At 48.2% G+C, this 12282-nt stretch overlaps 1 protein-coding gene across 11 annotated transcripts in view; it reads left to right on the top strand.

The window, feature by feature from the left end:
• SLC20A2 (solute carrier family 20 member 2) overlaps nucleotides 1–12282 on the top strand; it is a 107395-nt gene that overhangs the window by 60495 nt on the left and 34618 nt on the right. For all 11 annotated transcript variants that reach the window (XM_028481021.2, XM_028481017.2, XM_028481019.2 and 8 more), the window contains 3 exons: nucleotides 2985–3125; nucleotides 4417–4502; nucleotides 7842–7938. In XM_028481021.2, the coding sequence (XP_028336822.1) occupies nucleotides 2985–3125; nucleotides 4417–4502; nucleotides 7842–7938 (324 nt within the window). The remainder of the gene's footprint in view (nucleotides 1–2984; nucleotides 3126–4416; nucleotides 4503–7841; nucleotides 7939–12282) is intronic.

Below are 12282 nucleotides of genomic sequence, written 5' to 3' on the forward strand. Positions count from 1 at the left end.
TTTCATAGATTCTTTTCCCATACAGGTCATTACAGAGTATTGAGTAGAGTTCCCTGTGCTCTACAGTGATGAAGTTCAATCTTAACAGAGGTTCCTCCTTGCGTTGGATGAGCCCTTTGGGGAGTGGTGGTGCTTATCGAGGAGGTCTGTTTGTGAGGCTGCCCCAGGGCCCTGGGTGGACGGAAGGCCTGCGGGCTGAGCTCCATGTCACCACTAACTTGCCGTGTAGACAGCATAAGTTGTCCAGTTTTGGGGGTTTCCCACCTCTGGCCTTGGTCTCTACACTCAAAGAATGAAGGATACTTACCTCCTCCACTAGAATTTAGGTCACCCAAAGCATTTGGGGGTTTTGCTTGAATAACTTGATTTTGTTTGCTTTGGTGTCTTTTTTTTTGGGGTGTGTGGTTAGAAGAATCTCAAAGCCTATTTTGTTGGGAATTGGCGAGAGTTACCTAGACTTTTAAAATTGGGTTCCTTACACATGGGAACTGGGGAATTTTAAGTTTGGGGGTTTTGCTTGAATAACTTGATTTTGTTTGCTTTGGTGTCTTTTTTTTTGGGGTGTGTGGTTAGAAGAATCTCAAAGCCTATTTTGTTGGGAATTGGCGAGAGTTACCTAGACTTTTAAAATGGGTTCCTTACACATGGGAACTGGGGAATTTTAAGATGGTGGTATAATCATGATTAGCCCAAACCACGACGATTCTGTTCAGATGCCTGAGTTCTCCCAATCTTCCTCTTTTAAAGTCAACATCCCTTTCTTTGTCCCTTTTCTCCCCCTGCCTCTTTATTTTTTTTTCTCTTTTCTCTTTATAATCTTCACCCCCAAGCCCATGGGTCTCTGTGCTTGCTGGTAAAGTTGTGGTAGTGTTAAATTGATTGGGTAGAAGACATTGTTCATGCCAGCCACACTTCCTGAACAAGGCATCTCCGGGGACTCTATAGCTCAGCCCTAAAGCAACAGTCGATCCACTTAGTATGAAACCGCCAGTGGTTCCCAAAATCCACTGAGAATTCAGAACGCGCCATCTTTTCGTGGAAATACCCACGACAGCACGACCGAGCCATCTCCCGGAACCACCCTAGGAAGTGCTGAGTCTTCTTTGCCTCCGCGTAACCTGTACCTTCTCTGCCGTTCTTTCATCCTCCAGGAGACTGTGGCCTCAGACACCCATCTTAACCTCCGCTTTCCCCAGGTTTTGTCTGGCAGCCTCATCCTGTGCTTAATCCCCTCCTTCATTGCAGGAAATCATTATCTTAGGTTAAACTCTCTCTTTTTCCCACTGTTCTTCTTAAAGTTAATGTAATCCCATTCACCTCCAGGAATTCCCAAGGTCAAGGAGGGCCTCTGGCCCACTCTCACCTCGCAAGGCCCCGTCCTCCCCTCTGTCCCCTGCTCCCCAGCGCCCACCCCCACTTCCTCCTCTCTCAGGCAGCCCGGCCCCCTACCTTTCCTTACAAACCCTCCTGTTATAAAGTCAGCGAGAGAGAGGAGAGTGGCTTTCAGGATTGAAAACCTCATGGTCTGAATTCACGTGGGTGAGTTTATCCCATTCTCTTAACATCACTAGGGTATTTTACTTTTTGTAAGAATATCTGCTTTTTAAGTTCTGGTTCTGTGGTGTGAAACACGCTCCAAAGTCTGGCTTTATTTTTAAAACAACTAGTCCCTGAGGAGCCGAAGGCTTAGATGTCCGGGCTTGCAGGGCTGCCCGCGGGGGAGCCTGGTTGCTGCCATCAAGCCTGTCACCGGTTTGGCAGACCAAGGCTGGCCCTCCTCCTCCCAGCACACGTTTCGGGGGTAGGTTCGGGGTCACGGCCTGCTGCGGCCCGAAGGTCAGCCTGCCTGGCGCTCCCAGAGCAGCTGTCAGCCTTGCTCCGCAAACGGGACCTGCACGACCTCTCACGAGCCTCCGTAACGCAGATGTTTTTGGAGAAAATGCCAGGGGTCTGTTTAAAAGTGCTGCTACCAAGCAGCCAGATTTCCAGAGCTAACGCTTGGGATTAATGCCGTGCCCTGCTTATCAGCCAGGCCCTTTGTCCCCTGCAGCCCCGTGTGAGCTTTCCAACAGCTGTTTCAGAAAGTGACCTCTCCCCAGCCGATGCTTTTAATACTCCCTGCAGAACTTGATCTGCTTATGAAAATATCTGAAGTGAACTCTAGCCTGGAAGAACATGAAGCCTAGAAAAGGGTGGCGAAATTGAGGTAAAAGGACACAAAGCCCAAACCCAGGGATCCTCTTAATTCCTGAGAATTAGAAGGCCTGGAGGAAGCAGGCCTAAAAAGGCCCAGCCGCCCGGGCAGGGGCTGAGGGTAGATGCCCAGCATGGGGTTAAATATCATAGTTACTTCTCACAGGAGAGGCAAAACTGCAAAAAGTAACATGGGATTACACACACTCTCTCTCTCTCTGTTTTTACTGAAGTATATTCGACGTGACATTATAGTGGCTTCAGGTGTACAGCATCGTGATTTGATGTTTGTATTTTATACTCTCTCTTGTACCGACTAATATACATAGGCAGTATCTGGCCTCCTCGTGATGTGACCGAAAGGCGTAACTACAGCAGCGTCTTTTGCAATACGCAGCCTTTCCTGTTTCTCCATGTTCACTAGTCCTCAGTCTTCTGCTTGGTCCTGGCCACGCTTCGTATCAGAACTCACCTGTCACCAGCACCCTGGCTTCACCATGACAAAGGCAACTAGGAACTGACATCACGAGGCTTTTCTTTAAATACTTTCAAATACTTTCCTTTGAATAAGTCAGCATTATCCCTTCAGTGTTGAAGAATGTTCCTTTGGCTAAAGTCATTGGAGTGGTTTCTCTCGGGGCTTTGTAAAGCAACAATCCAGAGACAATTAACCCCAGGGAGGCCTTGGGAAGGAGAAGGGTAATTTGGGTTTCTTCCTCCTGTGGCTGCTTGAGACACCCGGCTGTATATCGGACTTTTTTCTGTCTTTGTTTTTTATCTTCGACCCGCAGGCTCGGCCATCTGGCAGCTCATTGCATCCTTCCTGAGGCTCCCGATCTCGGGGACTCACTGTATTGTTGGGGCCACCATTGGATTCTCCCTCGTCGCAATTGGTACAAAAGGTGTGCAGTGGATGGAGCTGGTCAAGATTGGTAATTGCCATTTTCTTTCGCTTATAAGCAGGAAAGTTTACATTTTCTAGAGTAAATGTTATGAAAAGTCACCGTTATACTTTTTTCTTTAAGTGTTAGCGTTTAGAAGACCTGTAGGGATAGGTCTATGAACGTTTTCCCTTAAAATTTCTGTTAGCAGAGATTGTGAGCTGTTATGCAGTTTTTAACTCCAGATGCTCTTTTCAAGTGCTACATTGTCATCCAGCTTTGAAAATCAGTATCTGTTGTTCACAGGGCGTTAAGAAATGTATCTGGTTGAAATCAGTGTGTAGGCAGAGAAAAACTGGGCCCTGGTCCAGGAGTCAGAGTTCCTGGTGATGGGGAAGCGTGGAAGTGAGCCTGGCGCTACTTACCCCACTGCATCCAGGAGACCCCCAGTCTGCCTGGTGCTCCTTCTGGGTTGTGGGCCGCCCAGTGGGGACTGCTAGCAGAGCTTTGACAACCTGCTTCCTGGGTCTGACTTCTTCGGTAAGGGGGAAGTCCTTTCAGCCCCGTAAGTACCAACACGCCCATTGTGAAAAACACTCTCTCGCGCCCATCTCCATCCTTTTACGAATCATAGTGGCCTTAGGAGCCCTAGGATAAGCGGATCCCTGAACTGCAAGCAGGACACAGATTGCCAGGGAACTCTGCTGACCCCAGGAAACTCACCTGAGCTCCCGGGAAACTCACCTGACATCCCAGGAAACTCACCCGAGGTCCCAGGCTTCTAGAACAGTGGTGCTTGATTCTGGCTGCACTTTCGAATTACCTGGGAGAGCAATTTAAAGATATCAGTGCCCAGACCCCATTCTAAACCTTTTACATCAGAATTCTGTGGGTGGACCCAGAACGTAACTAGTTTTTGAAAACTCTGCAGGTGTTTCCAGTGTGCAGCCAGAGGCTGCGGGGTGACAGTACCAGGCCGGCCTTGGAAATTGAAAGGGAAGGTGGTCCCCTTTCCAGTGGCTTTACAGCTGCCACAGGGACGGGGCTGCACGAAGGGCGGGCAGAAGGGACTCAGTGGGAATGAAAGGAACCGTCGTCGGAGGCCGGAGCTGGGAGGACGAGTGTGTGTGCCGTGGCCTGGGGTCTGTGTGTGAGGACGGTGACCCCTGTGTGGAGGTCAGTCTGCCAAGGCAGTGGGTTTGTTGGGTTCTGAGTTAAGGTGAACAATTCCAGGAATGTTTACTAATGTATGTGCTATATGTTGGTTATCACTATGTTATATAAATAGGACCTGAATTATGTAGAATTTTAACATTCATTAGATTTTCTTTTAATTATTCAGTTGCTTCTTGGTTTATATCTCCGCTGTTGTCTGGTTTCATGTCTGGCGTGCTGTTTGTACTGATCAGAATGTTCATCTTAAAAAAGGTAAGTGAGGCTATTATTTTTTAAATTAAGTTTTAGACCTAATTTTGGTTCTACTCAATAGAAGTTAATAGTGAGAGGGGTCAGAGGAATAATTGTTACGGCACAGCCCCCTGAAGTTGGAGTTAGACATTATTCTAAAGTAGGCGGGAGGAGGTGGGTAGAGCACCCAGGGGCTCCCCCAGAACCAGCACCGGACATGAGGTGTCTTGCCATACCACGTAGTTCATTGGTCAGCATCCTTGGGCACCGTGCTCACACCTCAAAAAAGGAAAGATAATTATTTTGTGAACAGTAAACACAATAGAGAAAGATAGTGTTACGATTTTGAAATTAACTAGCACTAAAAACAGCTGGAGAATTTCTTTACCCTAATGTAAGGTGTTTTCTGTTTTTTAACGGAGAAAGGAAGCTTCAAACACTGGTTTTCTTCCTATCCTTGAGGATAGGATAAAAAGAAGGAAATAACACCTACGAGGGGCGGGGGGTGTGGGTACATTTTTATCGAAAATAAAATGAGATGAAGGGCTTCCCTGGTGGCGCAGTGGTTAAGAGTCCGCCTGCCGATGCAGGGACCACGGGTTCGTGCCCCGGTCCGGGAGGATCCCACGTGCCGCGGAGCGGCTGGGCCCGTGAGCCATGGCCGCTGAGCCTGCGCGTCCGGAGCCTGTGCTCCGCAACGGGGGAGGCCACAACAGTGAGAGGCCCGCGTACCGCAAAAAAAAAAAAAAAAAAAAAAGAGATGAAAATGGAAGCTTACTGAGATCAGTATTCTTGGCCAGAAACAAAAAAACCTTGGTTACATTTTGATTTGCCTGTCGAGGGGTGGTTGCGGCATTTCATAAGCCCTGCTGCTTGCCTTTGGCTGCGCAGCACGCGCGAGCACATCGGGACACGCCTGCCTTCAGCCATCTCCTTGCTTGAAGACGCAACTCTTCTAGGCGGGCTCAGTCTCTTGGATGATCCCAAACTTACCAGCTCTTCTCTGGGGTCCAGCTGTCCTAGGACCCAGTAACATCTTGGATGGTGCCACCCACTCTTGCCCCCCATGCACCCCCGTCATCTGCCCCCTGCCAGGAGTCACTTCCCAGGTGCTCCTGCCCCAGCCTCCGCTTGGGTACCTCCCTCTGTATCCCCACACGCTCGCTGCCTTCTTATCATTGCACTCGCGTCGTTGTGCAGCGATTTATCTCCTGCTTGGCCCCCTGTTCGCTATTTGACCGTAGTAAGATCTGTGAGAGTAGAAACAGTGACTGTCTCTTCGCATGCGTAGACGGCACCCAGTGCTGCTTAGCCCTTCAGAGACGCTGGTTGAGTATCTGTTGAGAGGGATGGCTGCTTGGATGGGGGGCAGGTGATGGGTGCAGGGAAGGAAGGAAAGGAAGGAGGGAGGGAGGGAGGGGGGAAGGAAGGAAGGACAGTAAGGAGACCAGAGATACAAGGAAGACAAAGGGACACACAGTTGCCCAGTTGGTGGCCTCTTCTGGGTGCTCTGCTTCCCTGGCAAAGCAGACAGCTTGCAGCTGTAGTATAAGGGGGCTCCGAAGCTTCTGCAGTAAGAAACAAATCGTTTCCCTTCTAAAGGAAAGACACAGAATCCCGGTGGCAAATTCCTGGCAGTGCACCTTCCCACACTATGTATGCCCCACCCTCCTAACTCCCATCACTCTGGGTTTTCTCCTTTCCCAGGAGAATAAATACTTGAGATGTGGATAGCTAGTGGGAAGCAGCCACATGGCACAGGGAGATCAGCTAGGTGGTTTGTGACCACCTAGAGGGGTGGGAGGGGGAGGGAGGGAGGGAGGGGGGAAGGGGGAGGGGAGGGAGGGATCGAGACAGGAGGAGGAACGGAGACAGGTCTCAATGAGACAGCTGCCATTTGCGTTTTAAGAATAGGTTATTTGAGAAAACATAAGGTGATTCAGTTACAAGACGCAAACTGAAGACTTTACGCCTTCAGAAGTTATGGGTTGGGAGTCTTTCTGTAGCAGCCGTCGTCCCCCAGAAAACAGCATTTTGGAAGCGGAGGCAGTAGGCATGTGAGCATCTCAGCGTTTCGTTTTCAGTTCAGCCTGGGTTCCTGTCCCAGGTCCACGGCAGATCAGGAGGTGATGTGCCTCATCCCAGGCTCCTGCCCATCCCTTTGTACCTGCTGCTCACCTGCCCTGCCTGTGGCTGTGGCTGGACTCCCATGCGGCCGAATCACCTTCCACCCCAGCTCCTCCTTTCCTGACATCTCACTTCCATTCACCTCAGGCCTCCTGACAAGTGCTAGTGGCCGCTTGAGACATTCCAGGCGGGTTCTTGATGAGTTTACGTTCTGCAAACGTACTTGATCTGCACACGTTTGCATTTGACAGTAGGAACCTGTGAGATAGTCTGTACTTATCCTGACTTCTGTAGCTCACATCAAGGCTTAGACCTAATTTTCCTTTTATCATGGGTGGGTCATAGACTCATTCCAATGTACAAGAGGGTCTTACATGGTCATCAGAAATTAGCCCGTGTTTGAATTATTTAAGCAACACCTACGTGCCAATTCTGCATCGAGGAGTTCCCGGTTCATATTTTTGCTTCAGAATCCTCTGTAGATCTAAACCCTCAAACTCTATATTTTTCCTCTGTAAACTCTAAATTTCGAATAGTCTCCCAGATGTGACTTTGCCTAAAACACGTGCAGTACTGTTCTCGTTGAAATATTAGATTTCAGAAGTGTTGTACCAGAAGCCTACGGTTGTAAAAAAATGTTTTCTTAGACAAAGAACCCACAGTTCTTTTCACTTTTTAATAGTTGAAGGTGAAATGCTCCACCTCGTGAAAGGATTCTGAAAGTCATAGCACGTGGTCCTGTATTTCCTTGCTTTATATATTTCAACACAGCAAACCTGGATCGTGTCACGGAGTACCATAAAATCTAGTAGTAATGCCGTGGTGTTGAAGTCATTTGACTTTCTCAGGGCAACCTCAGAGGGTCAGGCCTCAAAATATTTGTTGAAAGTGGATTTTTGGGCCAATGTGAATGTAGCTAGAAAAGTGAGCCCTCCGGGTCAGGGCTTTAGTCCCAGAAGCTGGCCTCACCAACAGCCCTTCTCTGTCCCCACATCTGCCACCACATCATGGGATCCCAGCGCGTTAACGCGTCTGCTGGGCACCATCGTGGGCCCTTTGCCACAGCTCTCGTGTAGGAGGAGGGTCAGCCCAGGCCAGCCCCGGCTCTGGAGGTGCACACAGCCCGCGGCAGGGACAGGGCTTTCCCGGAACGATGACTTGTGTCATTTCGCCTGTGCTGCCTGCAGATGCCCCTGGAGTCCTGACCTGCCCCCTTATCTCCTTACCCCGCAGGAGGATCCCGTTCCCAACGGCCTCCGGGCGCTTCCCGTGTTCTATGCTGCTACCATCGCGATCAATGTGTTTTCCATCATGTACACAGGAGCCCCAGGTAAGAGCCCTCGGAAGGTCACGGCCAGCAGGTGGTGTCAGAGTACAGCGGCGGTGGTGGATCTGTGGGCCAACAGTGAGAAGCACACTCACGATCATTACGGAGCAGTGAAAAGAGTAGGAGATGCCTTTGCTTGTTTTAAATACTCAAGAGAGGTGTGAAGTACACAGGCAACAGACTTCAGGTTAAAAAAAGAAAATTGAAATCCCCTTCTGCCTCAGATTCCTGGTGCTGAGTCGCAGAACGTGATAGGACAGCCGGAGCCTCCCTGAGCTGGGGGCGCCCCGGAGGCAGGGGGGAGCTCGCGTAAGCAGTAGGTCACCACCTCGGGACGGTCCGGGGCGGGGCTGTCACGTGGTCTACAGCACGAACATCTAACCCCGCCCCCGGAACCCGTCAGACCCGTGGGTCCAGGGACTAGAGCCCTGCCTGCCGCTCTGGTTCTGCGTTTCAGATACTGGAACCAGTGATGACTTTCTTTTCAGAATTGCTCCTTTTCTTCCCATTCCGATGTCTTTTGTTCTTTCTTTTCAAGGGTTTGGGGTTTGGGGTGGAGCAGGGTTAAAAGTTCCTTTCTTTTACGTTTTCAGTGGGTAAAGAAGAACATGCGTACAGTACTGTCGTTTGCATAACATTCCCGGGCCGAGGAGGTCGTTAATGTTCTCACTCACCATTTCCATGCGTATCTTGGTAGAGAGGGTCCCCCATTCCCCTCTGTGAGATGTGCCTCTTACAGCTAGATCCTGAACACGTCCATCGTTGTGGGATGTCCAGAGTCAGCAGAGATGTTTGTGTGTGTCGTTTTCCTTCTTGTTAATGTCCTTTAAGGATTAAGATTCAGTTACGGGCCATATCTGATAAAAACCTCCTTCTCTCTGTTCAAAAGATAAAGTTTCTGCTAAATGGTGTGTCGTATTACAGTTGAAAGCACCCTCTTCCCAAACGGGGGAAATCCTTATTAATTTCTCCAACCGGGTTTTCTCAAGGCAGTTTTTCTCGGATTGTATAGCCATACCTAATCCTGTGTTTGTGTACTTCACTCTTTGTGAATGATTCTGAACGCTGTGTAACCTTCTACTTGGGCATCTTCTCAGCGCTCAAAGCACGGCTCTTACAGCTTGAACGCTTGTGGTCCGGGCTTTCAGACTTTGGGTGAAGGGAGGGGGCGTGAAGCACCACAGCGGCTCTTAAGTTATCTGAAAAGCACAAGGCTGAACGTCATGGTGAGCTGGAGGGAGACGAAACCCTAGCCTCAGATGACAGTGGCCTGACGGCCCTTCGGGCTTGATCATTCACGGAGTATAAAGTGTGTTTGTCACAGACTGTTTTCATGATCCATAACAAAAAACACAGAGGCAGAGAAAAAGCAGTTGCATACCATGAAGTTGAAGTTCACCCACCCCAAGTCTGTGAATCTCACGAAGCTTCCCCATGGTGCTGGGCGGGTCCCGGAGCGCCAGGTGGGAAGTCAGCTGTAGCAGAGAGATGTCTTGTCCACCTGAGCCCTTGTTCTTAGTTCTGTGCAGGCTCTCAGAGTCCAGGGTAACAGAACAAAAAGCCTAGCAGCCGTCAATAGCCAGACACCTCCCGGGCTAGTGATTTAAGAGATTAAACAAATGAAGGCTGTTGTGCCTTTGTTGGACCGAGTCCTGGAAGTGGGGATTGGTGTAAATGACGACCATTTAGTTCTGTTTCTGCATTTTTTTCTTTTTTTCTAGCCTCTACTCGCTCCCTGGTTCTCGGTCTGAATGTCAGAAGACCACAGCTGTATGATTTTTATTAAAATTTGACTTTTCCCATACTTACCTATTTTTTCCATCACTTCTTTTTCTCATCTTTTGCTGCAGTTTTATTGCAAATTTGCTAGAAGAATCAGATTACTAAGAGACTAAATTCTAGAGAAAATGAAACTAGACAACGGGTGAGGCAACTAAGGATAATATAAATACTTCATAGAGAAGTTGTGAAAAATAAATAATAAATAAATGCTTTTACTGAGCTGAGTTTTACAGGAATTAATCCTTTGCGTCCTCTGGGAAAAAGGGAAACGGGTAAATTGGTAATATTGCTAACGCCCCCTGGCAGGTGGGCAGCGGGCACAGTGATGCTGACTGAGGGCCCAAGGTCATATAACTAGTCAGGTGCAGAAGTAGACTTGAAGTGGGCAGCCTGGTCCCGAGCCCCAGTTATATGACATTCTTCTGACACACGATGGGGCAGGGGTGAGACACGCAGTATCTAGTGCCTGGTACCTAATGTCACTATTAATGAGCAGAATACACTCAGTCAGAAAAGGACTTTGCTAATGTCTTGGCTCCTGGGGAGGGCTTTTGGGATATTCAATAGGTGAGTCTAAATCCTATTTTCATTTAAACGTCTAAGGTTAAAACTAGACGTTAATTCCATCCTATGGTCATCTGTAGCTGTGGCGTCAGAGTCGGGGATGGGGTTGAGCTGGGAAGAATCACTTCCCCAGTGACTCGGTCCTGTGTGCCTGCCTTTCTGCCCGTTGGAATTTATTCTAGAATTTACTCTTCCTAGTCCTTTTCTTCCTTAGAACACTTCTAGTCAACACACAGGCCCCTCACACAGAGCTAAAAGAATGAAAAGTTTGCTAACAAAAAAGAGTGGCAGCGTTCACCTTACCCCGTTTCAACTTTCAGAGGTTCTGATAAGTAGCATTTTTCTAGATGGACGTGAATTCAGTGGGGACCCCTGGGCTGCTGAGTTACAGGGTTCTGGTTTGACTTCCTCTGTTCCTCCTAAGTTATTTTGAAGTTGTTTATATCTTGGGCCTAGTTTGATTTGTTTTACTTTGCGTTTGACATGACTCTTCTCAAAAGTCGTCCTTCAGAAACTGAGCTGCACTTTAAAAAATTGTCTTTGCATGTTTGTCCTTTAAAAAATAATTTGCAAGCAGCAAAAATAACTTGAGGAAAATAAAGTACTCACTTGGGTTGGGTTAGATAGAAGCCTGAAGTGGTTTTTTTTTTTTGCCGTACGCGGGCCTCTCACCGCTGTGGCCCCTCCCGTTGCGGAGCGCAGGCTCCGGACGCGCAGGCTCAGCGGCCACGGCTCACGGGCCCAGCCGCTCCGCGGCACGTGGGATCCTCCCGGACCGGGGCACGAACCCGCGTCCCCCGCATCGGCAGGCGGACTCTCAACCACTGCGCCACCAGGGAAGCCCTGTGATACAGTTTTATACAGCTGATATTTTTATTTTATTTTTTTAATTTTTATTTTATATTGAAGTATTGTTGATTTACAATGCTATGCTAGTTTCAGGTGTACAGCACAGTGATTCAGTTATACATATATATATATCTATTCTTTTTCAGATTCTTTTGCCATATATGTTATTACAGAGTATTGAGTAGAGTTCCCTGTGCTGTAGAGTAGTAGGTCCTTGATGATTATCTATGGCTGATATTTTTATAACCATATATTATTTATAAAATTAAAGCCGAGAGAGAGCAGAGAGGGTGCAGGAGAGGCTGATGAGTAGTATAAGGGAACTAATATGGGCTAAAAAGCCTTACTGGTTTTATAGAAGCTTAATTTATTTTATTAGATTCTAACAATGATTGTTATATATGAAAAACAAGAGATGTAGCAAAGTAATAATGGCTCCAGAAGACTGTGTTTCTAAAAAGTTCTGTGCTTTTCCCCATGTCACTTGGATATCCTGATCTTCGGGAGATTTGGGAGAGAGTTGCAAGGATGCTTGTGGTTAGAGCTAAATCACTATTCATCATATCTTTGCTGTTCAGAAAATGAAAGAGCTTGAGATGAAAGTCCATTTAGGGGCTGGAGTGAGGCCTGGGCTTGCGAGCACCCAGTGTGGGCTCCTGGCAGCCGCTCTTGGCCGCGGGGGCCGGAGCGATTCAAGCCGTGTCCTACTTTGCCTTCCGCGGGGTGACGGCGCCGGGCCTCGGTGCCCTCTGGAGCGTTGTTACCGGAAGACAATTTGAGATCCTCGCAGAGGATCTGCACCTCCTCAGAAATTTTGTTGTGAAAAGGTCAACCTTGAATTTTCAGGAGAAAAAAAGGTTTCCCCTGGAGGTACGTTGATTCAAAGGCTTTTCCGTGCTGGATTTTTGCACTTAATTGTTTTTTTATCCATGAAAGTTGATTTTATGTATTTCGTACAGTTTAGAGCTGCGTCCCGTAACTGTCAGTCTGCATTTCTTATATGCAGGCTTTAAAAGTAAATCCTGGTGCGCTTTTTTTTTTTTCAAGTGTACAGTAGTTCAGGTGTCAGTTTTTTTTTTATTTTTTATTTTTTTTATGGTACGCGGGCCTCTCACTGTTGTGGCCTCTCCCGTTGCGGAGCGCAGGCTCCGG

Source organism: Physeter macrocephalus, chromosome 20, assembly GCF_002837175.3.
Source record: "Physeter macrocephalus isolate SW-GA chromosome 20, ASM283717v5, whole genome shotgun sequence".
NCBI classification, from domain to species: domain Eukaryota; kingdom Metazoa; phylum Chordata; class Mammalia; order Artiodactyla; family Physeteridae; genus Physeter; species Physeter macrocephalus.